The 27,642-nt window shown below is 40.2% G+C and overlaps 1 protein-coding gene across 1 annotated transcript; it reads right to left on the bottom strand.

The window, feature by feature from the left end:
• On the bottom strand, positions 1–25,025 carry hcrtr2 (hypocretin (orexin) receptor 2). The gene is made up of 7 exons (XM_022212148.2): positions 24,588–25,025; positions 9,143–9,321; positions 6,020–6,263; positions 4,967–5,082; positions 4,633–4,853; positions 4,266–4,387; positions 1–4,053 (listed from the first exon to the last, which is right to left on the bottom strand). Exons 1-7 carry the CDS (start codon positions 24,796–24,798, stop codon positions 3,884–3,886), a joined length of 1,263 nt encoding a protein of 420 aa, XP_022067840.1. The 5' UTR covers positions 24,799–25,025; the 3' UTR covers positions 1–3,883.
• Positions 25,026–27,642: the final 2,617 nt, after the last annotated feature.

The following is a 27,642-nucleotide window of genomic DNA, read 5'->3' as shown; positions in this document are numbered from 1 at the left end:
CACACTGTAGCCAGATACTTTATTTGTAAAAGATGTGCAGGATATCAGGCACTGTGAGGAGTGAACTGACAGTTAATTAATACACAATCAAATCTCACTAGAACAGAAACATCGAGATAAAGAGCTAATGAAGCAATCTATAAGATTAAGCTGAGAGCACATAAGATGACTGAGTGGGGATGTGATGGAGTAGACACTGGAGAGTCAGACAGCGTGTTTCCAAATAAGTAAATGTGACAAAAGCAAGTTTAATTGTTGGCTTGCATGCTGGAGAGAAGTTGTTTGGTTTTGAAGTGCCCTGAGATGACAGTATTGTGTTATGGTTCTGTATGGATACAAGAAAGTTAATTTGAATTTTGCAGCCTTTGACATCTATATTTTTTATTGCATGCTGGCCATGCTAAAAATAATAATTTAAAAAAATTATAGAAAGACAACTGTTGATCTGGTCATAAAAAACATCAAAGCAGAAATACCACTATAAGGGGAAAAAGAAGATCTGATTGCAAGTTTCCTCATTAAGTATTTGAAATAAATAAAGATTTTGTTAGTTTTCGTGTTGTGTATTTTTAAAGATGGTGTTTGCAATTCTGGAGAAAGATATTTAACTTTCAAGTATATTTAGATTGTTAACACATCGTTCCTTTCTTGCACAGAACAGGTCAGCGACCAACCTGAAAACCAGATTGTATTTTTAAGCACACATGCAGCGTGCGAACTGTGAAGGGAAATTCACTGAACTTGTATTTGTGTAGTAAATTATAACTAATACTTCATGTTTAACTGCATTTGAAAAGTCCATAAACTCCATGTTGTGTCATAGTGTCAGCCATAAGTACAGTAACTTTAAAAACATTCACTATTTGTAGACAATTTAGATAAAAATATAAGACATACAGCAATTTTTAGAAATACGGAAACGAGAAGGCTCCAAACACACCACAAAGCACTGACAAAAGGGGTAAAATTAATGCATACAATAGACATGAAGTAAAAAAAAAAAAAATCATAACACTCCATCTACATTATTGGAGCATCACAACTTGTGGGCTCCCACTGTAAACAAACCACATCTGTGCAGAACAAATGAAATAAATACAGTAAGCAGACATCACTTGTGGTTCAAAACATTTATGGACTGATATTCAGGTTATGGAAGAGTTTATGGTGAGACTTTCTTATACAGCTGTATCTTTGAGAGTTCATAACTGTATGCAGTAAGAATGCAAGGCTGCTTTCCAACACTGTAAACAACTGATTTTCCAACATCATGGCAGATTTAAAAAATAATTTTCTCCAACTTATGGGCATAGCCAAAATACCCAGTCGCTCCTTCTTTGTTTCATATTCTACAACTACATTTAGGTATTAGTTGGAACTGACTTACTCGTACCTCATTAATAATTTTCAAACATATATAGTATACCCGTTTCATACAATATTTCTGATTATACAGAATGCTTAACAATAACTTTGTATCTGTCAGAGTTCGAAAATGTACTTTTGCAATTAAAATGTGGCAAAATTAATTTAAATACAGGAGAGTACATCTTAAAGAGCAGAACAGAGTATATTGAGCAAGATAAGTCAAGACTATAAACAACACATATTGATCAAAGTGCTGCACAATGAAGTCAAGGTGATAAATCAAAAAAGTGCATGACAAAATGTAAAGTCACAATATACAAAGTACGTAACAAAAACTACGAAAAAAGAGGTTTACTGTAATAGCTTTAAGGAGATTTAAAGGCGAGAGTAAAATGTAGATGTTTAAAAGTGTTCAAGATAATTTCATAAGCTGTGCAGCAACAGACTGCGCAGTGGCGTAGTGGTTAGCACTGTCACAGGTCAAAGATCCCTGGCTCACGTACTGGCCTGGGCCTGGGATCTTTCTGCATGGAGTTTGCATGTTCTCCATGTGCATGCGTGGGTTTTCTCCAGGTACTCCAGCTTCCTCCCACAGTCTAAAAACATGCTGGGGTTAAATTATGAGTTTGTCTGTCTCTCTGTTAGCCCTGTGATACACTGGTGACCTGCCCCCTTTGTCCTAAGTCGGCTACCCTAATGAGGATTAAGCGGTGTAAAGATAACGGATGGATGGAGAGATGTCTAAACAGTAGTCAGGAAATAAGAGCAAATGTGCATTGTACTACCACTGGGGGTAATAACAATGTGGAAGTGCACAGTCAGGCTGAGAATCAAAGCAGTGCTGTCATAAAGTCAAGTACATGCTCTTCCTTGCTCCCACAATCATGTTAGTGTGAGATTTATTTTTTATTTCTTTAAATATGCATGAATATCAAAGCTACCGGCAGCTACATATCAAGTGTCATCCACAAAGACCCGAAATATAATAATTCCGACAAAGCTTAACAAGCAGATTGGTGCCCAATCACAATCAACACCAGTCAGGCCACGATTCACTGATGACAAATCACGCTGACCTATTGAGAATCCTTTCCCCATCTTTGTTTTCTGTCACTGGGAAATGGCATTATTTGTTTTCGTGTTTCATGTGACTTTTGCTTTTTCCTGATTGTTATTTCAGTTTGATGAGCTTGATTTGGTGACAAATCTCCATTTCCATTATTTTTGTCCCTTTGCATTGAAGCAAAGTGTTTAACATTGGCCTTATCTCTTCAACTGATTACAATGATGATTAATGCTTGTTTTTTGTTGGTTGCATTTGAAGAACTTTTATTCACATTTGTATTCCTTCACTTAGTGAATATTTGATGTGTTGTGTGTTTGGTGGCGAGCGTGCAGGAGCAGTGTTTGAAGCTGCCTCATTTAGATGCTTCACAGAGATGCCTCTTAGCAAGGGCTTTGACTCCAAGACAGGTCTAGAGGAGCTGCACAATATCAGATAAGACTTTCTACTGAGCAGCTTCCAATTGTGAATGCGTTGAATGACAGTGAACCGACCGTCTCAGCTGACACTGGGTGAGAGGTGGCTGCACCCGCGAAAGTCGCTAGTCCATCACAGGGCAGAGAGACAGACAACAATTCACACTCACAGCCAATATAGAATCTGCAGTTAAATGCCAATAGAGCATCCAGAGAAAAAACCCACACAGGCACACATGCAGACTCCAAACATTCCCGTTTCTGGATTTCACATTTTAAAGGTTACTATTCCATGTGCTCATGCTGTTTAAAATCCAATTTTGCTCCAGTGATATACATGGTCATTTTGCTGATGTGATGCCAGATGATGTTTGAGTCGACTGAAAGAAAGAGGTGTTTTAATGAGGTCCACCAGGACACATTCATGCAGAAATTCCACTGAATATTCAGCAGTTTGATGGCTGTTCATAACCTGACCTGCCGTCATTTACATACACTTAATGCACATAATCACAAATTACCAAGCATTGGATTATTTTCTGTAGCACCTGCTCTCTTACTGTTGTAAAAACTCTTAAAACAAACAAACAAATAAACACTTTCTGTCACCTGTGATAATGTACAATACTGACTCTGGTCACCGGACCAAAAATAAAATGATACATTCAAAACAATTTACAATCACTGAAAATCCAATTTAAGTTATTTCATCTAGCTGTGCATCATAAAACGCATGTGACATGTGATAATAAATACTAGACATCCTATTTTGTAATAAATAGACAGTTTCTGTGAATTACAAGAGATTGTAAAACAAAAAAGAAAGTCTTCAGGAAACTGTTGTCACTTTTCTTGAGCTCACGGTTTCATGAGTGTCCTTATGAAACTGACTACATAAAACGATAATTCCGATTCTTTTCTAGCACAAGCTGTGTTTTTAATCAGGTTTTTACATCTCTCACATGTCTACCTTAATGATAATCGTGTCCTTTGAAGCCTGAGTTGGCTGTAAGCGCTCCCCATCTGAATTATAAGACTACACAATATGATCCGATATGCGCGACAGGTTGTCCACGTTGTTAACTTGAGTTGACAGGGATTTTCGGCTGTCTGTGCTCGTTCTCTTCCTTATTCTTGTTGTTCGATTTGGATCCTGGCCATAACAATGGCAAGAAAAGGCTGATTTGAACTCCTCCCGGAACTTCCCTGGAGAGAACACAAAACAGGAGATCTGTTTTCAATTTGAAGCTTCGGTACGCATTGGATCAGAAACAACATCTTTATTTTATTTCAATTATTTTATGTCAGATGAGGAATTTAAAGTGTTGAGTTGTGATGTTGTAGGGATTCTGCTCACTAGAGGGCAGTAATGAACCTACGCAGCCACTCTGAGAGACGAGGCAGGTAAATAAACCTACCGCTCAGGAAATTGTAGATGATAGGATTTGCTGCACTGTTGGCGTATATGAGCCAATGTGAGAACGTGAACCATGCATACACTGTTTCCCTGTCGTTTATCTTCTTGAAAGTCCCAAAGACTCTGTAGGGAAAATCGTGACATGGTGTTCATTAAAAACTCATTTGTTGTTGTTGTTTTTTTTTTTACTGTATCATGAAAACATGCAACACGTAAGCACTTCAAACAAGCTGCATCTTGCATTAATAAATGTGAAACTGGTGAGAAAAAAAAGCAAAACGTGAGCCCCGGTTTAAAGCAATCTGTTGTTGGTCTCCTTTCAATGTCTTTTTATTTCAGAGGCAGCAAAGCTCAGGAGATGCCATTACCTTTTCATGACATTGAGCACGCTGATTGGCAGGTAGCACAGAGCGAAAACAAAGAGCACCACCATCAGCATGCGCGCTGTCTTACGTCGGGCTCTGACTTGTTTGATCTCTGCACAGACTGTGCTGGTCTGAACCCTCACGGACTCTCCTTGCCCTGCAGTCGGAGCCGAACACTGGATGGACCTCCACTTCCTCTGCAACACTGATGTGCTTCCAGGAATCTGTGGAATAAATGTGCAAATGCATCTGACAATGCGAGCACCGAATGTCACTGAGCTGTGATAATTAAGTATGAACATGGCCTTGTTTAAACAAAAAGCTCTGGAATACGCACCTGTTGACACCACAGCTTGTGACAAATCTGAATATAGGCAAGGACCATGAGGCATAATGGCGCGAAGTAGGTGACAATGAAGAAACAGGTATGATACACCTTTGGGTAGATCTCAGCTGTTGAAAGAATTCAAGGACACACTTTACAATATGATACACAAAAATGTTAGTTATCGAGAAGGAAATGATGAAAGGACCTGAACTGAACCACGACATTAAAACCACTGGCAGATAAATTGAATTTAATTGATTATCTATTGAAAATGAAATGTCCTGATGGGAAACCTTGGGTCCTGACTGTCACGTGGATGTTACTTTTACAAAATCTGCTAGAGGAGTACGACAAGGAACCGATAACTTTGACTCATCAGTTCATTCTATTTAGTCCTCAATTTGAAGCAAATCACAAGCTGCTCATTAATTGTCAGGTTGTTCCTGATTTGTTCCTCAGAAACCGCAAACTTTTTCTTTTTCTTACAATGTATTGTCAAAAATCCCAACTATAATCTTGATTGAAAGCTGTCTGGATGAGCACTTGGTAAGACTCTCATCCTCTATCACTGTTGCTATGCCAGCCAATCTTTCCATTTTTGTACAGCACATTTACAGTGATAACAGTAGGCTTCTTAAAGTAAGGAATCCGGTATTTCAAAGGTGCCAAATAAATATCCTCGCTCAGTTACTGTAGCACAGTAAAGGGGGAGCACTGAAAAGCTTTCTCCCTTTGTAAGATTTTCCGTCCTTTGAGGACTTCAATCATCGTGGTAAACTGATTGGTACATCAAAAGCAACACAGCCTGCTTTTTAAACCCTCATTAACCCTGTGAATGGCGCTCAGCCCTGACAATGTTATTATTTAATGCCAACGGGTGTGAGGCGAGCACATTTTAGCACACAGCCTGAATAAGGCTCTACTGAGGTGCTACTAAAAAAAAAACACATGTAACTGCAGTTGGCCTGTTAGTGGTTCAACCAGGGCTTCTGACAGTGAGGGACACAATCGACAAGATGTTTTCACATTGCTTGAGATACAGTTTATAAAAAAAAAACTAACCTCCCCAGTGTTCATCGCACACTGTGAACAGCCTGGTCTTGTTTGTGAGTTCAGGTAGCAGACTGCTGCACTCCATCACAATAGCCTGAGGGATCATGATAATGCACGACACAACCCAGATCACAACAATACTTTTGCGAGCCCTCTTGGCTGTGCTCTTGAACATCAGCGGGTGGCAGATAGCATACCAGCGGTCCTGGGCAATGCAGCTCAGTGTTAAGACTGACACTGAAACGGAGATTGTCTGTAAAAAAGAAAAGAAAAAAAAAGGGAACACCAGTTAAATAGAGATAAACGTAATCTGGGAACGCTATTCTCAATACTAGTACTTTTCTAATAGTTTCCATGACTTCTTGTTGTATTCAAGGCTGTGAATGTGACACACAAGACAGTCACCTGTCTTCTTTAAAACTTGTATTTGCTGGAGACTTTGCATGGCTCTGAAGAAATACTTTGGTGAAACGCTTTTCTATTTTATTTTCAGTTGATTTTTCCAGGGCAGGTACAACAGAGCATTGGCCTTGTGTCTTTTTGATCTGACACAGGTATAAATAGAGATATACCAGAGAATGAAATAAACGTGTCTTTTTCTTTGTCTGCAATAACAATTAATTCCAATAGAGAGAATACAGCATAATTATTCAAAAATGATGAATGGCAAAGCATACATTATCAAATGTGCAATATAGTATGTTGAATCTGGCCTTGTCTGATGGCGTCAGAGCAGATATTGTACGGCTGATTTATTATCGTTTTGTTTTGTTTTTTTCATTTTCAAGGTGAATCAGAATGGCAATACTATTCTTAAAAATACAATGATGGCACTGACATTAATCTCTGTGAAGGTCAGGCATACACTGAGCCTAATAAAGAGTTTTCCACCTGAGCTGTAAAGTCTTAAATGGCAGTGGGTCTAAGTGCAGAAGAGCAAGATTCAGTTAGTATGACAGAGCAGCAGGACCAACAGCAATCTTCTCCATCTTCAGTCTTGTCTCCTTGATGGAGGGCGGTTCACTCTACCACTATATAAATTGCATAGCTGCCTTGCTGCAAAGGACACTTTTGAGAAGGCTGAACAAAACATGTGAAGTGGCATTTTAATCATGGATCTGTGAAATTGAACCAACGGGAGATCACATGGCCTGTTCATCTATAGAAAGCCTTCTATGTTGGAAATGCTCTTATCCAACTAAAGTGCATTATACATGTATGGAATTTCAATGAGTTCATTCGGTTCACAGAAGCAACACCGAGTTCAGACCCTGTGGATTGTGGGGGGTCAGATCCTGTGGGAAATACATGTTCAACTCCATTACTTTGAAATGTTTATCACCTTGGCTCTGCTTCATTTAAAAGGTGTAAAAGAACAGGGCTGAGAACATTGCACTGTCGGCAGGAAGGGGCAAATCCCCATATAATTGCCCTCTGCCTGACAGAAAATCAATGGTGCACTGTCAGACACAGTATGTTGAGTTTGGTATGGCTGCCTTAAGATGGACCCAGGATGGCAATGAGTGTGTTGGACATGATGCAAACATAGAAGACACAAGGAAACCTACAGACACAGAGCAGAGCAGCCATGAGTTGCACTGTAAGATGAAGTATATGTGAAAAGTCTTCTGATACTACATACTTGCGTCAAATCGTAAGATAATACTAAAAGCAAAAGTGAATCTACTGACAAGTTTTATCTGTGTAGCCAAAGTCTGCTAGAAGAACTGGTTAACCTCTGCCACGTGGTCCAAAAGCTACAAATATCAATAATACTAACCTTTGCTTCCATCACTATGAACATGTGCACCATTATTACCCAAGGAACAGTAGTATGTAGGAAGCAATGTGTGTTTGGGCTGAGAGCCACAGACGGTGTTGAGAGACGGATGAGCAGCATATTATTGGTTTAGTTTTGTTAGTTTTTTGATACAGACAAATACAGAAAATACCCAGAATATGAGCAAATGTTTGGAAGCAAACAGGAGCTTTCATGTAGTCCAGAGCGGTCAAAGGTTTTGGTGAATGCCAGTGTTTGCAGCTTAGTGCAATTCTGTTCATTGGCTTCTCAGTTGTCATGAATAGAGCTTGAGGTGAAGGTGCAGCAGAAAGAAGCGTCTCAAGCTGGGAATGACACCGCTCCAGAAAGGCTACTGCTGTTTCAGTCAACAAAAAGAGCATACTCTATACTACACTTCCTTTAAAATTGTATTTATGGAACTACAAAAACCACAACGTCACATTTGGGCTAAAACAACGCAATTTCCCCAACGCTGCTCACTTGTGCTGATTGTTTGCCACCTGCATGCATGTTATGTTGAGAGATCATGGATGAGCTTAATCCTGTTACCAGCTGTAGTCTGACGTATAGACCCCTTTACAAACATTACGCAATGTGTTGTGTTTATCCTTTGTAGCACTCTGTGATGAACCCAACTAAAAAGACTGTCATGCAAAATGCACTTCCAGAGTGAGAATTAGATTCTCCTGGGTTCAACAAAGCAGCAGGTCAAGATCTTTACAAATACTGTGGCAGCAGCAAGCACAAAGAGCACAGCAGTAAACATGGTGAATGAGACCATGAAGACCTTCAAAGAGCCTACTAATCCAGGGCTACGGGGTCCAATATATATGGTAAGCTATACTACAGGGCAGAAGATTTGTCTCGGTTTGGAATAAATACCATCCTTTGGTTTACAGCTACATCCATCCAGAACACGTTGCACACTTGTTGCACACAGCAACCGTCCACTTTCACACAAATGTAACAAAGGATTTGGACTGAAAAATGTAGGATTTTGATTTATGCTCTCACCACAGATCAACAGTCCAACAATATCGAGTAAAATGTGTGATTTCCTTTTCTTTGATGTGTTAGCTTAGGAACACTACAGTAGAATTTAAAACATTATAGTAATGCCAATGACTTGACCAAGGCTCAGCATGGGATAACCATTAGATATGTGAAAGCAATTTTTTACTCTCATGGCTACAACGAAAGAAAAATGTAAGAATAGTAGAAATACAATCCTTGGCTTGTGTTTAGAAACATTTTACAGATGAATTGGTTTTGATGAGAGCAGACTTTCTAATATCATGTTTGAAAATTAGATGTTAGAGTTCACCTCTTACCTGCAGATAAGGGACAACTTTGCAAAGAGTCTTTCCAAAGAACCACGTCTCCGTGATGTCTACAACAAGACTGGCAGGCAGGCAGATGATGGTGACCAATACATCAGCAAGGGAAAGATTCACTATGAAGTAGTTGGTCACGGTGCGCATGTGACGGTTTTTCCACACTGCAAAACAAACTGAAATTGATGCACAATTAAAGACGGTCCAAAGACTCTATAAATGCTAATACTCATCACATTAGTGCTGTAGAATTAATGCTAGCCACCAATGCCCTGAAGGCATGCAGTCAATCACAGTCACAGTTTGAAGAAAATAATAATTACATTGTTGTTGATGCCTTTGTTCCAGTTGGCAAAATACCAATGAGAAATTCCACACAGACCTTCCACAGACAGAAAACAGAAAAACGTTTGTGCTCGCATGTTGATTAAATTGTGTGTCTGTGAACACAGCTGAAAAGATAGTGAAAGATATTCCTTTTATTTGCACTAGGTTAATACATGATGCAAAGTCAAACTGTATGGTGTGCAACAGAGAAACAGCTGTTGCTTCTGAACTAATTCACTAATTCATACCCCCACATGGCATAAATCAATGCGCAAACTGGCAAACAGGATTTGGACGGCAGGTGGGAAAAGTATGTCAAGGCTGAAAAAATCTTAATACCTCTGAATTATGGCGGAAGTTTTTTTTTTCCTGGAAAAGATGTATTTCCAGGAAGCAATAAAATTAGACAACACTGAAAATATTAGCTCCAGTTACTGAAGATTATGTACACATCTGCCTATGTGCTTCTATTTACAATTCAAACCACCACGTTTTCACCACTAACTGCTGCATCTTGTTGAATCTTAGCTTCTTTTTTTTTTACTTGTTTGAAGCACATGAAGACTGGGTTGAAGATGTCTCTAATAAGTGTAGAGAAGACTAATTTCCTGCTTTGACCCTCGCTCTTGCATTTGCTGCCAATCAAGTTATTTTTGGTGGCAACGCACTAGAGAATTAGCATTCAGTAAGAAAGAAGCACCTGAGAGCACCGCTGTATGAGGTGTCTGCATGTTTAAGAACCAAAGTATGGAATGTTATTGTGTGGATGCCAATCAACTGCATATGCAAATTAGATTAAACCTATAATTAGATAGGTGCGTCACATCCTGGCATTCATATTTGCATTTTACATTCTACCTTAAACCACCTCTTAAATGAGGCCTTCTGGGGGAAAGAAGCCCTCTGCCCTCAACTTAGTTGTGTATTTGTCTACCACTCCTGCAACACGTCAGAGCTCAAGCGGATACAGAGGGAACTCAGAGTGCAGCTCAGGGAGGCAAAGGAGCAGTACAGAAGGAAAATAGAAGAAAGGATGCAGACCAACAACATGAGGGAGGTGTGGGAGGGGATGAAGACCATCACTGGCTGCAGCTCCAAGAGAAGTGTCCCCACTGAGGGGGGTATGGGAAGGGCAAACCAGCTTAACCACTTCTTCAACAGGTTTGACCACCCCAACCCATCCACACCTATAAACACAGCAGCCCCCACTCCCCCACAAGCCAACACCAACACAGATGAGGACACCACCCCTCCCCCCCATAACACCTCCCATGACAATCACAGCAGCTCAGGTCTGGGGAGAGCTGAAGAGGCTGCGCCCCAACAAAGCTGCAGGACCTGATGGAGTATCCCCGAGACTACTGAAGGCCTGCGCGAGGGAGCTGGGACACCCCCTCCAACGCATATTCAATCTGAGCTTGGGACAGAGGCGGGTTCCCCAGCTGTGGAAGACATCCTGCATCATTCCAGTTCCAAAGAAACCACATCCTGGTGAGCTGAACGACTTCAGGCCGGTCGCCCTGACATCCCACGTGATGAAGACCATGGAACGGCTGCTGCTACACCACCTGAGGCCACAGACCCACCACACCCTGGACCCTCTGCAGTTTGCTTATCGGGAGAAGACCGGAGTGGAGGATGCTATAACCTTTCTGCTCCACCGATCTCTCTCTCACCTGGATAGAGGCAGTGGTGCTGTGAGGATTACATTTTTGGACTTCTCCAGTGCCTTTAATACAATCCAGCCACTGGTCCTCAGGGACAAACTGACAGATATGGGAGTTGAAACACACCTGGTGGCGTGGATTACTGACTACCTGACCAACAGACTTCAGTACGTGAGGCTGGGGGACAGCAGGTCCGACACTGTGGCCAGCAGCACAGGAGCACCGCTGGGAACTGTACTCCCTCCTGTCCTGTTCACCCTGTACACGTCCGACTTTCAGTCCAACACGGAGCTCTGCCATGTGCAGAAGTTCGCAGATGACACAGCCATCGTAGGGTGTATCAGGGGTGGACAGGAGGATGAGTACAGGAAACTGATCCAGGACTTCGTCACATGGTGTGACTCCAATCACCTGCTACTCAACACCACCAAGACCAGGGAGATGGTGGTGGACTTTAGGAGACCCAGGCCGCATCCAGAACCGGTCATGATCAAAGGGGACCGCGTGGAGGTGGTCCACACCTACAAATACCTGGGAGTGCAGCTGGATGACAAACTGGACTGGACTGCCAACACTGATGCTCTGTGTAGAAAGGGACAGAGCCGCATGTACTTCCTCAGAAGGCTGGCATCCTTCAACATCTGCAAGAGGCTGCTACAGATCTTTTATCAGTCTGTAGTAGCGAGCGCCCTCATGTACGCAGTAGTGTGCTGGGGAAGCAGCTTGAAAAAGAAGGATGCTGCACGCCTGGAAAAACTGGTGAGGAAGGCTGGCTCTGTTGTTGGCACAGAGCTGGACAGTCTAACATCAGTGGCAGAGCGACGGACATTGAACAGGCTCCAGTCCATCATAGACAATCCAAGTCATCCTCTGCACAGCAGCATCTCCAGACAGAGGAGCAGCTTTAGTGACAGACTGCTGTCACTGTCCTGCTCCACAGACAGACTGAAGAAATCGTTCCTGCCCCACGCCATCCGGCTCTTCAACACCAACCGGGGAGGGCGATAAAATGGACAAAATAAACGAAAAAAACTCCGGACTCACGACACACTAACACCACGCACACACACGCACCTTACCACACACACACTCACATCTACATGCTAGACTAAAGTGTGAAAAAACAGACTGCTACAGACTGAAACACACGGTCTTTTTGCACAAATGCATTACTGCACTATTGAACTGCCAGATGTTTAGATGTTTATATATTTTTTATAGTCTTATTTGTATATAGTCTTATTTGTAACTTACATGCTCTCATGTTCTCTGCCTTTCATGCTGCTGGTATTGTGAATTTCTCTTTGGAGATTAATAAAGTATCTATCTATCTATCTAGTATACCAATTAGCACATCAGGGAGGGAACAGTATTAATTATCTCGCAACAATGCTGCATGTCAAGATCTAGGTATCTGGATTTATAAGGTGGTAAATGAACAGTCCTTGTTTGCATCTACCGGCCCCGGGCAAAGGAGGGACTGACTATGCATCGACAAGGAAATGTGCCAAGAAAAAAAGTCAGATCAGAGGCACATCCAATTCACAACTTAGAGACTTTAAAGGATCTGTCACTAACACGTCGGTGCCAGAAACCACGGGGCACCTTCAGAGTGACTTTTTCACTTTTTGACTTGTCACAGCAGGAAAAGCACAGATGCAGGTGACAAGTGGAATTCAGTCAATTTACCTATAGTTGTCACACTGTGACATTGAAATGTTGGCTTGTCGCCCTGCATGTCAATCAAATTGAGATCTATACCAGATAAGTGGGTCAATCAGCAACAGGAAGCAGATCCGTTTGGCTTGAGGCTCCTTATTGACATGAATGATTTCACCTTCAAGTTGCCTCACTGAACATAATGAGCTAATATGAATGATGAAGAAGGTGGAAGTTTGCCTGCCTTAAAATCTGGAACAGAAGAGAGTGGGACATGTCAGTCAAAACTGCTGTTTACACCCACACAGTCCAGACTATTTCTGTGGCTCTTAAGTTTGCTCCTCTGTGCATTCAGGGCTCTGTGGATCTGTTTATGTTCATTGACAGCTGTCACATTCAAGGGCCTTTGAAGCCCTACGCATAGGGTCGTATCACCACTTTAAAATGTGCATCTAAAGCTGCAGTAGATTGAAAAGATGAAAAGTCTAGAGTGTGACTGAACTACACAGGAGATCAAAGGGAGGATGCAGTCAAATGAAAATATAGTTCAGTGCCAGTTTGATCACTGCTGTGTTTATAGCTACAACGAAGTTGCTAAAAAAGAACTAATATTACCTTAATACGCATATGCTTGATTACAAAGTGCTACAATGTAGACAAACATTCTGGCTGCATTCCTTTCTTGTGTACATCAGCACTTACAGTACGTAACTCCACCTGCATGAACATGTGTCTTCTGCTGCGGAAATATGTGAATAAGCTGCTTTTCCTCCTCAGTGCCTCCTTTAAAGCTCTTCATGCCGCTGCAGGAACCAAGATGCTACAGGCGCTGTCACAAAACACAGTCAAACTAGATCATGCTTCATCTCTCAAAACCACACGTGAAGGAGTGACACAATACATTATATCTCTGGAGGGTAAATGGATCTGCACTGATGCAAGCAACGGCATTGCATCGTATTCAAGCCTCAACTATTTTCTGAAATAAAACCACAACCGCCACAGGGTCAATATAACCCCCTTGGCGTTTTAAAATGTATGTAATTCTATTGAAATAAAACCCCTTCATCTCACAGCTCAGGATTTTCATTGTAATCATTTAATTAATTATCTAGTGAATTATGAAAGGATGCAGGATAAAAATCATAATTTATACCTTAAGCTGCCGTGGGGTCATTTTCACCCCTCATAGAAAAGGCTGAATAATACTGTCCTCAGCATTCACTCCACACTTGTTTGCTTTGCTGAACTTAGACATGTGTTCAGAAGCAGGCAGCAACATTACATGCTATAGCTAGCCGGGTAAATAGATAGAGGGACAAGGAGAGTGGAGTGAGGAAGTGAGATAAATATTTATTGCTCAAAGGGATGGGATATCAAAAAGCAGAGCAGAAAGAATGACTGATTTCTGAAGAATCAGGTTGGAGTCTGGCTGTGCACAGCGTGATGGAACTTCCATATTTTACTAGTGTACGATATTTTACTGCCATCACTGGCTATTATTTTGCATAGTTCATATATTATATGTGAAGGTTTGTCTCTCATCCACTCTTGTGCTCACCATGAGGCCTTGGACTGCACTGGAGGTCTAATTCTGTCTCTTGCAAGTCCACACGTATAATTCTGTGGAGGCCTTGGAGCGCCTCATTAATGGAGCTGTAAGAAAAAGGAAACGTCAGAGAATGACCCCGACCTTTTTTTCCTCTTCCGGGAGGGGTATGAGAGACAGACTTCCACATAAGATTGAGTGTGATGTTATATCTCTGGCTCCTTTGTTTTGAAGGCCCACATGCACACAGTTATCGCCAGTAAATCATTCTCATGGGCAACCCCTCTTTGTGAATTGACTTTTTGTGGAAATTCCACAGCACAGAACATGGATAAAAGTGTAGCTGAGATGTGCAGAAAGTCCAAAATGTGGGAACCAAAGGTGAGCAGATCCACTGCAGAATCCAGGGAGAAGGCGAGTTGGTAGGAGATCCAGGGCTAAAGAGACAAAGAATGAGTCCAAGAATATCAGACAAACACCAGAAACTATAATCTTGTAAGGTGGATATGGCAGATCTGAATCTTTGCAGGAGTCTTGATTTGAAGAAAGGATGTAGGTCAATCTGCCCTGAATCTGACACATCTGGCTGTTTAATGTATTATGAAACAGCTTAAAGTAAAGGTAAAATCTATAGCAAGTACATTCTCGAAACAACTGTTTTGTTTTTTTAATCTTTAAGGCCTCCACAAACAGCTGCTTACAGGCTGAACCAGTCTCTTCTACAGAATCTGCTACTCATCATGATCAGTTTAAATGTAATACATTAGACTTTAAGTGTGAGAAAGAAGAACTGCTGCATTTCACTCAGACATCTACACAAAGCAATCTGTGACTACTGATTGTAGATTAGATGTTCTTGTGTGAGAAACCACTCAAAGAATTCACATTCTTCTGGGATAGCAACAAAGTAACAGTGATAGTTGAAGGTTGTAGGCTATACACCTGCCAGGTTATGACTCAACAGAACCACTCAGGTGATGAACAAACAATTCATGAATGAGCCAACAAAATGCACAAAATTAGTCAACCAGTCAGGACAGCGTCTAATTCATCTTTGAATAAACTCAGTGTATATGTCAAAAACCTATATTTTCTTATTTTGAAAAAAATTAGTTTCGTATTTGCGGCAACATCTTTGTTTTGTCTGTGTTTGCCTCAAGTTGTTTTTTGCGACTGCTAACTGAGCACAAAGCCTGAAGGCATAAAGCCTGACGCCCAGATGAGGTAAAACGATATTCTGATTGTCTGTGGTCACAATTACAAGACTCTAGATTATTCTAGTTGCATATTTTTGCATATATTTTGGCAAAAGTCTGCATTTAATTAGTCACACAACTCATTAGAAAGAATCAGTTTACACTTTCTATGTTCAGTTTGGCCCGTGGCAGTTTGTAAGAATTCCTCAGTTGTTGTGCAATTGACTGCTCCTTTTTCACATCACATTCATGCCCTCTGTGAAGGCAACCCAAGGACACGCGGTCAAGTGCCTTAAGGACTCATCTGGGTACACAGAAACTTGTTAGTGGGAGTTTTGTGGTCCCCCTTTAATCAAGCTGCAGCTCTACAAAACTAATGACGAGTAAATCCGCAGGAAAGTGAATCAAAAATGGGTGTCTGAGTGGCAGTTTGTAACAACATTGCCACTCTTTCTGCTGACAAAAACATGTCTATAACTGAGTGAAGGCCTGGAAATAAAAGCACGTTATTTTTGTCGCTGCCTTGCCAGTAGCAGCAATCTGTGCTCTGCCTATCATTAACCTCTTCAATCAGTCCTGTTTGACGTCATGTCAAACCACTGTAAAAAATATAAATCATTAGAATTAAATCGCCAAAGAACGCAGCGGAGTTATGTGACGATCCGAATAACGGATTTGGGCAAAAATTTCAGGGCAGGTCAGAAATGATGCAGAGACCACCTGATTAGATTTTGGCAGTGATGAGGCTTATAGTCTGGATCCACAGATTTGTTAAGGATTTCCCAGTGCGAGGTAGCGTCACACTGTCACTGTAACTATGACAACAAGTGAATGCAACGTCACCTGCTAGCTGACGATCACATGATTGCGATCCTACTACAAATCCACTGGGAAGAATTGATTAAATTGTGGGGGTGTTTCCAAGTCCAATCATTTCCCGCCGCCTGCTTTAGGTCACTCAATTCGGTATCAGTACATAACGTACATATGCATAGGATGCCTGTTCTCTGCGCAAGGTAATTTTTTTATTAAAGATTTCATCCGTTGGAAATGATACAAAGACTGAGCAGCCTAGGCGGAGTATTTCCCTCTCTGAGTGCTTTTCTTGCGCACTCTAGGACAAGCAGGGTGAAAAGAGTGCACATAACTAAAACTATTACAGAAGCTGCATGAAAAACTCAATATGGATCAGTCCGATTATGTCAATAAAATTACTCTGAACTGACAATGCCTGATGATGATAAAGATTTTCATTAAAAATGTCTACAACAGTCAATACAGTGCATTTGGGCAATTAAATGTATATACATTACTGCAAGGTATTGTGCAAATACACCCCATAAAGGTAGTGAAAAATGCCCATACAAATTTATGACAAAGTCACTGATCAATGGCTCCATGGTCTGACAAAATGTGTTTTTCAGTACTACTCAAATGTCAACAACTCCAACCTTTCCAGTTCTTGTTTTTTATCAGAGGCAATTAGATTTAAGCAGAATTAAAGTCTTCTATGCTGGCTCTCTCACTGGTTCTCGCTGATGTACATACCTTAAATCAGGTTTGTGAGACTAACAGTTTAATAGTTAGCTCATCAAGCTGACAATTAAATATGTTGATTTAGGTCAATTTAGTTATGATCAGCAATATTTTCCTCATTAAAAATCATTCTGCAGAGGACACTGCTGCTGCATTAAAGCTCCATTAGTGTTTCTAATGCTTACATTAAATCAAATGACTCCCTGAAGGGGACCAAAGGGTTGATTATGCAGCAGATTTCAATGAGGAACTATTTGCACATGTATGACTCGTTTTGAGTGTAAACACCCTATTAGTTCTGAATAACTACTAATAGATTTCAAAGTGGTGACTTACAAAATCAGTGGTAGCATAGTTAGCTGCTGGGATTCAAATGTTTTAATCAAGATCAAATGTAATCATTAGTGTTAACGTGGTATCACAAAACATAAGAAATAAGTTCACAGGATGGATTACACTAATCTGTAAATCCTTTGTCCATGTATGCATGTCTTTGTTTTAGCAGTAGGAGCATATATGGAAAAAATGTTTAGAATGACAGAAAATATCACACTGTGCTAACTTGACCAAGATTCTTTGGTCATTATTTGCACAACTAGGACATTTATTAATTCTTAATTTTGCAACCTGAAACAATGAGTAAAAAAAAGTCTGGAATCACAATTAATGATTACTATAGGACTTCACGCTCAAATGTATCTATTAATTAACAAAACTGATGCAACACGATCCAGCTGCTGATTTTAAACACAAATTTTCTGTTGAGTTTCTATTACCCATGTGTTTACCCTCTCAAGTACCCGTCAATACAAAATCCTGAGCTAACAAGGACACAGGCGCTGTTATGTACCACCTACTCAAAGCTCAATAGAGGTGAGACAAAATAAAGAAGTGGGTGATTTAAAAAAAAAAAAAAAAAAAAAAAAAAAAACACTTAGCAAACATTCAGAAAACCCGAAAGAAACAAACGGCATCGGCAAACAAAAGTCAAAACGTGATCCAACCAAACAGGCTGAAAAATGAAGCCAAAACTGCAGTTCCCTAAAGGAGCCACTTGAGGCTGGCTCAAAAAGCAAGCAAGTCTCCATAGAGCTCCATGTTAAAATGACCAGCTTCACATAAACTTCTTATAAAAATGTTTATAGCTTTGTACAAAAAGAGATTTGTGTCCCCATAGCTAATTTCCCCATTAATAATAACTGTACAGGGTTAAGTTTTATGGAAGTGATGCAAAAATGTGCTACTTAAATGATTTTAACACCAAAAATCAATAATATCCCTGACATTAGTTAGTTAATCGTGGCTGTGTTTATATTCAGTCACTGTATACTTCTGGACATGGGTCACATTTCTTCTAAAATGTATTCACAAATGCCATAATGGTAAGCATTGGTCAACCTTTTAGATTCAAAGCAACAAAGGAGTTTGCTTAATAAAGATGGTCTATTTGTGAGACATAGTTGATATCACAAAGCCTTCTCTTCATCCATTTGAATTTTTCCTCTTTTTTTTTGCAGATTTTTAAAGATTTACTACATCTCTGCTATTTCCATTAACTGCAGAAATAGTAGTATTAGTAACATCCACTTTCATGTCAGCCACTTGTTGAATTACGATGACGTCCAACTCTGCATCATCCTGCTTTGTATGAATATATTTGTTTAAAAAAAAAGGACATAAAATGTTCTTTTTTTTCCCCACAAGGAGGTTTTATTTTATCATTTCTACTTACAATCATCCACCCACATTACTTTTGTAAATTAGCATTTTGTGCAGCCAATTTGTTTTATTTAAAAATGTAGTTTGAATTCAATACAAGATCAGATCCTTGCTCAGCAACACAGATTTGTGATGTTAGACAACGCACACACACAAAAAAAAAAAAGACTGAACTGAGACCAATATTCCAAGTTATTAACTCATCATAATCTAGGAAATTATTACAACTTTCAACAGTTTTGTAGTTTTTAGTGGACATGGGTGTAAATGCTGTTGGGGGACATATTAAACACATTTTTTCAGTAATTGTATAATCACTTTGGCTCTTCTGAAGGTTGTATGGCAGAAATGCTGCACCTTATAATGGTTTTTCTTACACCAGTAAATGTCAGAAACCAGAGAACTAAAAGCAGCAGCAAAACAACCCGTAAATGGATGATGGAGAACGGAGAAGAGATCAAATTGTTAGAACTCGTGGAGTGAACCCAAGCAGCAGGCGACAGGCAGGCAAGTGAATTAATAATAAGTTATTTATTTATTTTACAGAAAATAAAACAAAAGGAACTCCATAAGGGAGGCACAAAAAAAAAAAAAAAAAAAAAAAAAAACACAACAGGGAACTGAAACTGAAACCAAGGATGACGGCTCATGGCCACCGGGGGACTAAACTTAACCTGGCAATAGCCAGATTTAGAATTGTGTAGTACTCCACAATATCAATCTGGGACCGCTCCATGTAAATCCGTTCGGAGGAAAGAGGCACGGATTGGACAATGCAACAGTATGTCCCGCCTCTGACAGGTTTGTTTTTAGCCAATCGCGGGATCGTCACAACGAGCGGAGCCAATTGGTAGATTAAACTCTTAGCAAAACCCGTAGGTAAAAAAGCACAAACATCTTTACCATCCAGAAATGCGCAAAGCGCCTCTCGTTGTTCTTCCTTCAAAGAAGCGATAGGAGATTCAGCTAAAACTGACTTAATAGCAGCATCTACACAATCGTTGTCCTCCGTTGCCGTGTTTGTTTTGATCTACTGGCGCTTGGTGTCGTCTTCACACCCGGATATTCCGCCCCACACACGAACACTGCTGTGTGATTGGCCTGAACCAACTTGGTGCTGTACGAAAAGTGAAGGCAGGAGCGGAGCAAGACGGTTTCTTGAGAGATTTGTGAACTCACAAATATCGTGAGAAATCAACTTGCTAGTAAGGTTAGACTAAACTAAAACTAATGGGAAAAATAACTCACATAAAGTCCTTGGAGACTTGGCAGACGAGGTGAGGAGCTAAACTGTGAAAGCTGGGGGTGAGGATTATGGCGAAGACTGAGGAGTGGACAGACGCCAGAGCGGAGGAAGGGAAAACGAGCAGAAGCGGGTTCCAGGATGAGAGGGGAAGAAGACGAAGCAGGTGAGGAGTATCCAGGTTTGGGCGAGTCCAGACAAAGGTGTAATCCAAACGGGGAAAGCACAGTCAATGGCCCAGCAAAGCGTAGTGGGGAGAACCAGGCTTTTAACTGCTGGTGATTGCCAATTACAGCCAGCTGCGCTCCTTCGCAGCCGTCTCTAATTAGGCTGAGAGCCGAGCAGGAGATGAGGGAGCCATGACACAAATTGAGAGTTGTGACTGAAAAAACAACATGATTTACAATGTCAGTCTACACAAAGTGCAAGTAATAAGCTTTTCCATTACTTCCATTACTTTCAGAATTTGTATGCATAGAACTGTGCTTGTTCTGCATCAATTTATGGTGGAAATGTCTTTATTTATGTAAAGAAAAAGACCAATTTCAGGCATCAGGTGACAATTTAAACAGCACGCATAAAACCATTGTTGCCTCTATGAGTGAGCATTAAAGTAGTTTTTTAAGATAAAAGCCTTTTGTTTCTTTTTTTATCATCTTTTTTTGTATTTTTTTGATTGAGGGGAACAAATGGATAGGCTTTAAATATGTGCATGTCTCCATGAGATCTACACCTATGGCTGTGGCTTGTGGGTGGCTGCTGCAGCAACAAGTACTGTATGCAAGTCTGCTTCAAAGATCTCTTTAATTTCCTTCATTGCAGTCATTAAATGAACACAGCTTATCTCAAAAGCCAAAGGAAACCTAGAGGCATACATCTGCTGCTGGCTGATAGCTGGTAATATAGCCTCTGGATGGTAACAGCTGGACTTCAACCTGAAGCAAGAAACTATTTTAAGAACAAACCTTACAAATAAAAAAATATATCTTATCGAGCTATTACGCTTTTGGTAAGGGGGCGCCAGAGTTTACCAAACAGATGCCAGTGGGTGATCTCCTATTTGTGATTCTCACACAAAAAAATGGGTTGGGAAAGTGAGCAACAGGACTAACTTGTTAGAATCTTAACATTACTGTGTTGTTATAATTAAATCTACAAGAACTAATTTTTCGGCCATCGCCAGCCTTTTGAAACAAGCTGTAAACACTGATTCTTAAAAACTACTTTGGAAACCTTGAAAAAAGTCGCTTCTATTCCTACATCCAGAAGTACACAGGGAAAAGTAATTATTAGTCATTGTTTTTCCCCATTAAGTTAACTACAGTGCTTACTGTATCATTAGCTGTGTTCTCTCTGTACCAACTCCTGAGGGAAATATCTGTCTCTTCAACTGCTAAGCGCACATTGTTCAGCATATAGTCAATAACTTTGTTTGAATTCTGTTTACTGCTGTGCAGGTTGTGTAAAGCAGAGCTATTCCTTGAAAACAGATGTCTGCTGTGCTCAAGAGATTTAAAAAAAAAGAGTCAACAAAAACAGTCAATTTGGAGTTTGGGATACCACAACAGTGAACTGAGGGGTAAGAAATCATTTTAAGAGCTAAGTGCAGACACAGAAAAGGTAACAATTTACGAAGTTTGCCACTAAAACTCTGTTCATATAAACACAGTTGTTTGGTGTTAATGTCAAAATCACAGTTATAGCAGCTTTAACCCCTTGATGCCCATTGTCGCCAATTTGCAACATACCACTACGGGTACGGGTCCGTACCTCTAGCAACAACCAACCTTAATTCAGATTGCAGCCAAGATAGCATATCCATCCCCCAACGCCAGTTTGTGCATATTCAATATGTACCTCAGAACCTTTTGCAAGCACTGGTTTCTCGTAGGACCGGTCGGGATGGGACCTAATTATTATATATCTGTTTAGAAAGGAGAGAGGGTCTCCAGGTATTTTGCAGAGTGGCGCAAGGTATGATGTGTCCCAGTTAAAGAACACGGGAGCCAGACTTCCAGGTTAATGATTATTATTGCAGTAGCAGATAGCTGTGCTGTGCAGCACTGTAGATAACTGTAGCTTGCTGTGGTTCTGAAACATCACAGACAGGAATACTGAATCAGTAACACATTCACCATAAGTATAACCATAGGAAACTAATACTAAGAAATAATAACAAATGCACATGAACCCAATAACAATGTGCAAAATATTACTCATGGTTAAGCGTTTCAATCTCATAACATTAGCGGTAACCAGGCACGCTGACAGTTAACGAGGTGGGCTAATCGCTAAGCTAATGTCCGTCAGGTAAAGTGCCTCTACGATGAACAAGTAACACTGAACAGTACATAATTACACTCTACTGGTGGAACACACGACCACTCACCTTCGCTCATTTACACACAGCAGGTTTAAGGAAAAAAAATGCAACAAGCATCCAGTTCAACATGTACACAGGAGAAACACCAGTGAACTGTGCAGCTATGGAGAAAACGACGAGGTGCGTTCAAGGACATTACGTAAAAAACACAAACATACTATCAACAAGGGAGGAAATAGACATAAAACACCACCTTGGCAACATCCTAATCAAAATATGAGGGCTTTCTAACACTGTTACTATTATTATACATATCTATGTATCTAATATTATTCAGGCATCAAGGAGTTAAGGAAGAAACTATAAGAAGGGAAATATTAAATTAATTAAAAGGCTGTTTGAAGTTAAGATACTATATTGTGTAATTTAGAGCAACCAAAAGCCTCAAACATCTAGAACCTCATTAAGTGAATACATACTTTCAGTTCTTCACTACAAATTCCAATAGAGTACTTGGTACATGCTAGAAAAATTAAAATACAACCATCAAAACTCCAGTAGATGCAATTACAGAGCACCTTCTGCTGATGGAATAACCTTGTTGACATCATTAGTATGCGTTTAATTTTTTTCCTTACATCTTACAGTGGCCCAGCTGCACTCCTCACACCTCACTGTTTAACTTATAATCTTTGAGAAGGTCAAACAAAATCTTAACCATCATTGATGGAAGTTTTCCTCCAAATATATTGACATCTCTGTGTGCACTTTGAAATTATTGCTTGTGTGATCTCCTTTCAGTCAGAGTGCTGCTGTTAACAGCAAGTAAAGCTGCAGCAAGCGTCAGTGGAAAACAATGCCTGCAACTCAAAAGCACATAGAGAGGCTAAGACCAGTTTAAAAGCCTTGTATTTTGCTGTTTACAATTTTTACCACCTTACTTCCATGTCAAACGGAAATGATCATAATGAGAACCTGTCAGCTATTGCTCCAAAACTGATGAATGAAATGCTATTTTGATGAAACACAGGACAATATCATCTATATCTATTAGACAGACAATGCAATTTTCACTGGAAAACAGAAAGAAGAGTTAGATTTCTGGACCTTCTGCATAGCTCATGGAGTAACTAACAGATTCAACTACCTTTAGATGTTTAGGTGAGTATTCTGCTTAAGCATGGGCTTCTTGTTTCCAGTAAAAAGAAAGAAAATGTAGTGTTACTGAAGTATTCAAGTGCTATGTCTACCATCATGCAGCTGATTTAACTTAAGAGTTGATAGAGTTGAAGAGGGATCATGCACAGCTAATAATAATAATAATAATAATAATAATAATAATAATAATAATGCATTTTATTTGCATAGCACTTTTTTGGGCACTCAAAGACACTTTACAGGCAGGAAGGGCCCTCTTCTTCTTTTTTTTTAAAAAGTACCTTAAAAGAACTTCAGATGCTAAAATAAGATGACTTGTGCAAAGAACCTTAAAGCTGTAATTGATCAAAAGAGCAGGTTGTTTAAGTAACTGTGACAATAGAGCTTTAGCAGGGCACTACCAGTAGAGTCCAATTCTGTTACTAAAATGACACCTAGCAATACAAATGTGAGACACAGCTACACGGTCACTTCGACTCCGTTTGAGGTTGAATGGCAGAAATGCTCATGACATTTATTCTTACACCAGTATGAGTGAGGGGTGTCCCCAAATGCACCAGAGAACTAAAAGCAGCAACGAAACAGCCCGAAAATGAATGATGGAGACCAGAGAGGAGATCAAATTGAGCGATGTAACTGAAAAAAAGCAATATTATTTACAGTGTCAGTCTAAGCAAAGTGCGCGCAAAAAGCCTTTTCCATTACTTGTGGCGGCAGCAAGGTGCGCGCGTACATGCGTGCACCCTCACAGCACGAAATGAGCGGTGTTATTTGTACAATGTGTGTCCACATCTGCGGGTGTCCAAATCTCAGAAGCACTTAGCACGCAGTGACTTATCCTCCTTGATCCTTCTCCGTCAGTCAGCAGATGCACCGCTGCGATAACCGAGCATCAAAGAACAACTGCACTTCTCTAGATTTCCATCACCGTGCCACTAGATTTTCATTTCCTTGCAGCAATATGTCCATTCTGCCCTTCCAAAAAGTTGTTCAAAGTCTGCTTTAATGTTTTTGCGAGACTCGTTACGCATGACTGGAGAAAGCAATACACACGATGCAACTTACCCAGGGAGTTTCCAATGAGTGAGACGAAGAACACGATGATGTAAGCCACAATCAGAACCCATTCATACTGCTTGGGGTGTAAGTATTCTCTCCAGATGTATCTCAGAAGTTCGTCATCCTCGTCCACAGCTGAGTGCACATCTGTGCTGTTGGCCACATGTGCAGAAGAGAAACATTCCTCGCAATCTAAATTCCCAGTGATCCCGGACATCCTTCGAGGTGTGTTTAAGTTTCTGTTAAATCTTCAGTTGTCGATCGCACTGACCGCAGGTCGGTGAGTTCAGAGCCAACAAGGACTGTAGTGCGGTAATAAGACGCTCCACTGACTTCGTCAAAGTGACGCTGATTTCCCTCCGTCTGCAGGCAGGACCGTGACAGGGTCAACAGCAGCTGATTGTAGAGAGTGAGGAGCTGCAACAGCCAACCCCCTCATTTAAGGAAAATATACTGAGAGGGAAGATGGGATGGGTAAAAGCCTGACTGAAAGCAAAAGCTGGCTGTTATGTGTATCATTTTCACTTACATTCCTGCTTCTGATATGACATCTGATATTATTATTATTTGGTAATATTGTATTTATGGCACAGCAACACCAGGACACATTTACTTCATTGATATCATTTGCATCCCTGCAAAAGTTTCATGTAGAGATTGTTCATTTTGATGTTGCATTTAAGATCACTGAATACTTCTAGTACATATGATCAACAATATGTTGTACATGATTGGACTCAGCTGACTGGATACTGAGCTGCATCAGCTACATATACATTAAATTCAGTGCAGAACTCTATTACAACCGTCTGAAGAAGGTATAAATGAATAAATGCATGAATAAATAATCCATGGATGACTGGAGATCAATTCAAATACCAGTTAACCGGCATATAATCACATGAGCTGTATACATAATACTGTGCTTCATTGAAATGCATTACCTCAATCTGCCTCCAGTCACGCCTCAAAATGTTTGTATAATTGTGTGATGATAAGGACTGAGTGGTAAATATGCTAATTTATGATGGAATCACTATGTTGTGCATCATCTCTGCTATGTTTCTCTGTTTTTGTCTTTAGGAGTCATTCTACTGGTGCGTTCACCGTCAGGAGTTGAGAACAGTCCTGTAGTGCAAAGAAATAGGAATAATGAATATTCACAACATGCTGCTGCATCCCAGCATCTCGTTGTTTGAGCTGCACGGTATCTGACTGGGTTTGTTGAAAATGAAATTCTAAGCAAATTATGTAACTAGTGAAGATGCTGTTGGTGAGGAAAGGGGCCCGAGATTGATAAAACTGATGGAAGCATGCAGTCAAAAAGCAATAAAACTGCACACAAGGTTGCTGAAAGTTGGGGTCAAAATGGATTCATTCACAAATCTGAAAGCACTGCGGTATCAGAGAGATGGTAATGGTTAACAAATATTTGTCCCCATCAGATTAGTTACTAATTACATTCTCTTCTTTGAATCAATTTGAAACAAGATGATTAGTTGGAAGTTAAGAGTGGAAAAGGTTACAACAAGAGCCTTGCCTGTGGTTTGCAACATAGATTTCCTTCTGACGCTGAGGGATAGTGGATTCAGCTGGTGGGAAGCAGAAAAAGAAATGCATTCAATAAACCAGGTATTTGAAGGCAGCAAAATGAAATCTTTCACTCGACTTGTAATGTGGATTCTGGTCCTGGTTGTGGAACAATTTACAAGCTCTTTACCTTTGCAGAGTTGCTGAGGAGGTCTACACGTGTTTTGTGGACGTGGTTTTTCCCTCGTAACATTGTAAGGTCAGGTACTGGTCATGATGAGGTTGCAAACCGGTGTTATAAAAAAATTCAAATGAATTGAATGATAGTACACTTGATAGAAAGTTACAAATTTAAAAAAATCTGTGAAGTACAAATGTGATTGTGCTGGCAGGCCACTTATAGCCTGCTGTATACTTATACATGAGTGGCATCAATCTTCATGTATAATGCATCTCACATAGAGAGCAATACTTAAGAAAGTCACATAACAAGGTGTTTGTCCCTGGTTTGTGAATGCTTGGTGGAAGTGGCATTAAAGGGGTGTGCATTTTCTGATTAAATTCAAAGCTTGAAAGCAAATACGTGTGTTTCTCAAAATGTTGAAGTCCTCCTTTAAGTGTCTCAGCTGACTAAGTTTGGTGAGAGTCATGTGGTGCAGTCAGTTTATTGTAGCTGCTAAAGAGGGTGAATCAGTTCATATGAAAATGAATCAAATTAAATATCAGCCTTACACCAATTTGCAAACCTATTTGTCTGCTTGTTTTCCTCCTCATTACAGATATACAGTTATTTGGGGTAGCGGTGGCACAACGGTTAAGTTCTGGACTACTAATCTGAAGGTCAGAAGTTCAAACCCTGATGTGGCCACTGTCAGGCCCTTGAGCAAGGCCCTTAGCTCTTCTTGCTCCAGAGGTGTTGTACCATGGCTGACCTTGTGCTCTGACTCTCCCAAATGGGGGGATATGTGAAAAACAGAATTTCCCCTCTGGGAGTTAAAAAAAAAAAAAAAAAGCATAAATAAATGAATTTAGGCTGGTGTATTTCAATCAACTACTTTTTAAAGCCTAGCAAATTATAACAATTTATTTTAGCCATTATCAGTAACAGAGAAGTAGAAACAAACTATGGCTGTGATCCTGCAGATCTTTGTTACTTTAGTCCAATTTATACTAAGAACAAAGAAGAGAAACTCTGTATTTTTGGAAACCAGCCTCCGGCGAAACAAAAGTGTCAGATATAATGTAGGTAAGCTTCCCATCTCTGTGCTCACATCATATGTAAAGACAAAATGTTTGAAAAGGGTTGCACAACTAAACAAAAGAAGAATATTTGAAATACGCCCCACCTGTGAAGTCATGACTCCACTTATTTATTTTTTGGTCACGTAAAATGACCGAGTTGCTGTGAAAGTGTCTGGCTTAACATCTCAGTCATTTTTTTTTTCAATACAAGAAGGCCAAATCCAATCCGTTGTTCATATTGATCTTTTTGTCTTGGTTTTCATCTTCATCTGGACACCTGACAGTATCG

This window comes from Acanthochromis polyacanthus, chromosome 15 (genome assembly GCF_021347895.1).
Source record: "Acanthochromis polyacanthus isolate Apoly-LR-REF ecotype Palm Island chromosome 15, KAUST_Apoly_ChrSc, whole genome shotgun sequence".
Taxonomy (NCBI): domain Eukaryota; kingdom Metazoa; phylum Chordata; class Actinopteri; family Pomacentridae; genus Acanthochromis; species Acanthochromis polyacanthus.
The sequence above is the reverse complement of the archived record's forward strand: the minus strand, read 5'-3'. Positions and strand labels throughout refer to the sequence as shown.

Coding starts and splice junctions, on each gene's coding strand:
- hcrtr2 (XM_022212148.2), bottom strand. CDS start 24,798: ATGTCCGGGATCACTGGGAATTTAGATTGCGAGGAATGTTTCTCTTCT. Junction 9,322..24,587: donor ACTCATTGGAAACTCCCTGG/GTAAGTTGCATC, acceptor CATCAATTTCAG/TTTGTTTTGCAGTGTGGAAA. Junction 4,054..4,265: donor CATCTACAATTTCCTGAGCG/GTAGGTTTATTT, acceptor TGTTCTCTCCAG/GGAAGTTCCGGGAGGAGTTC.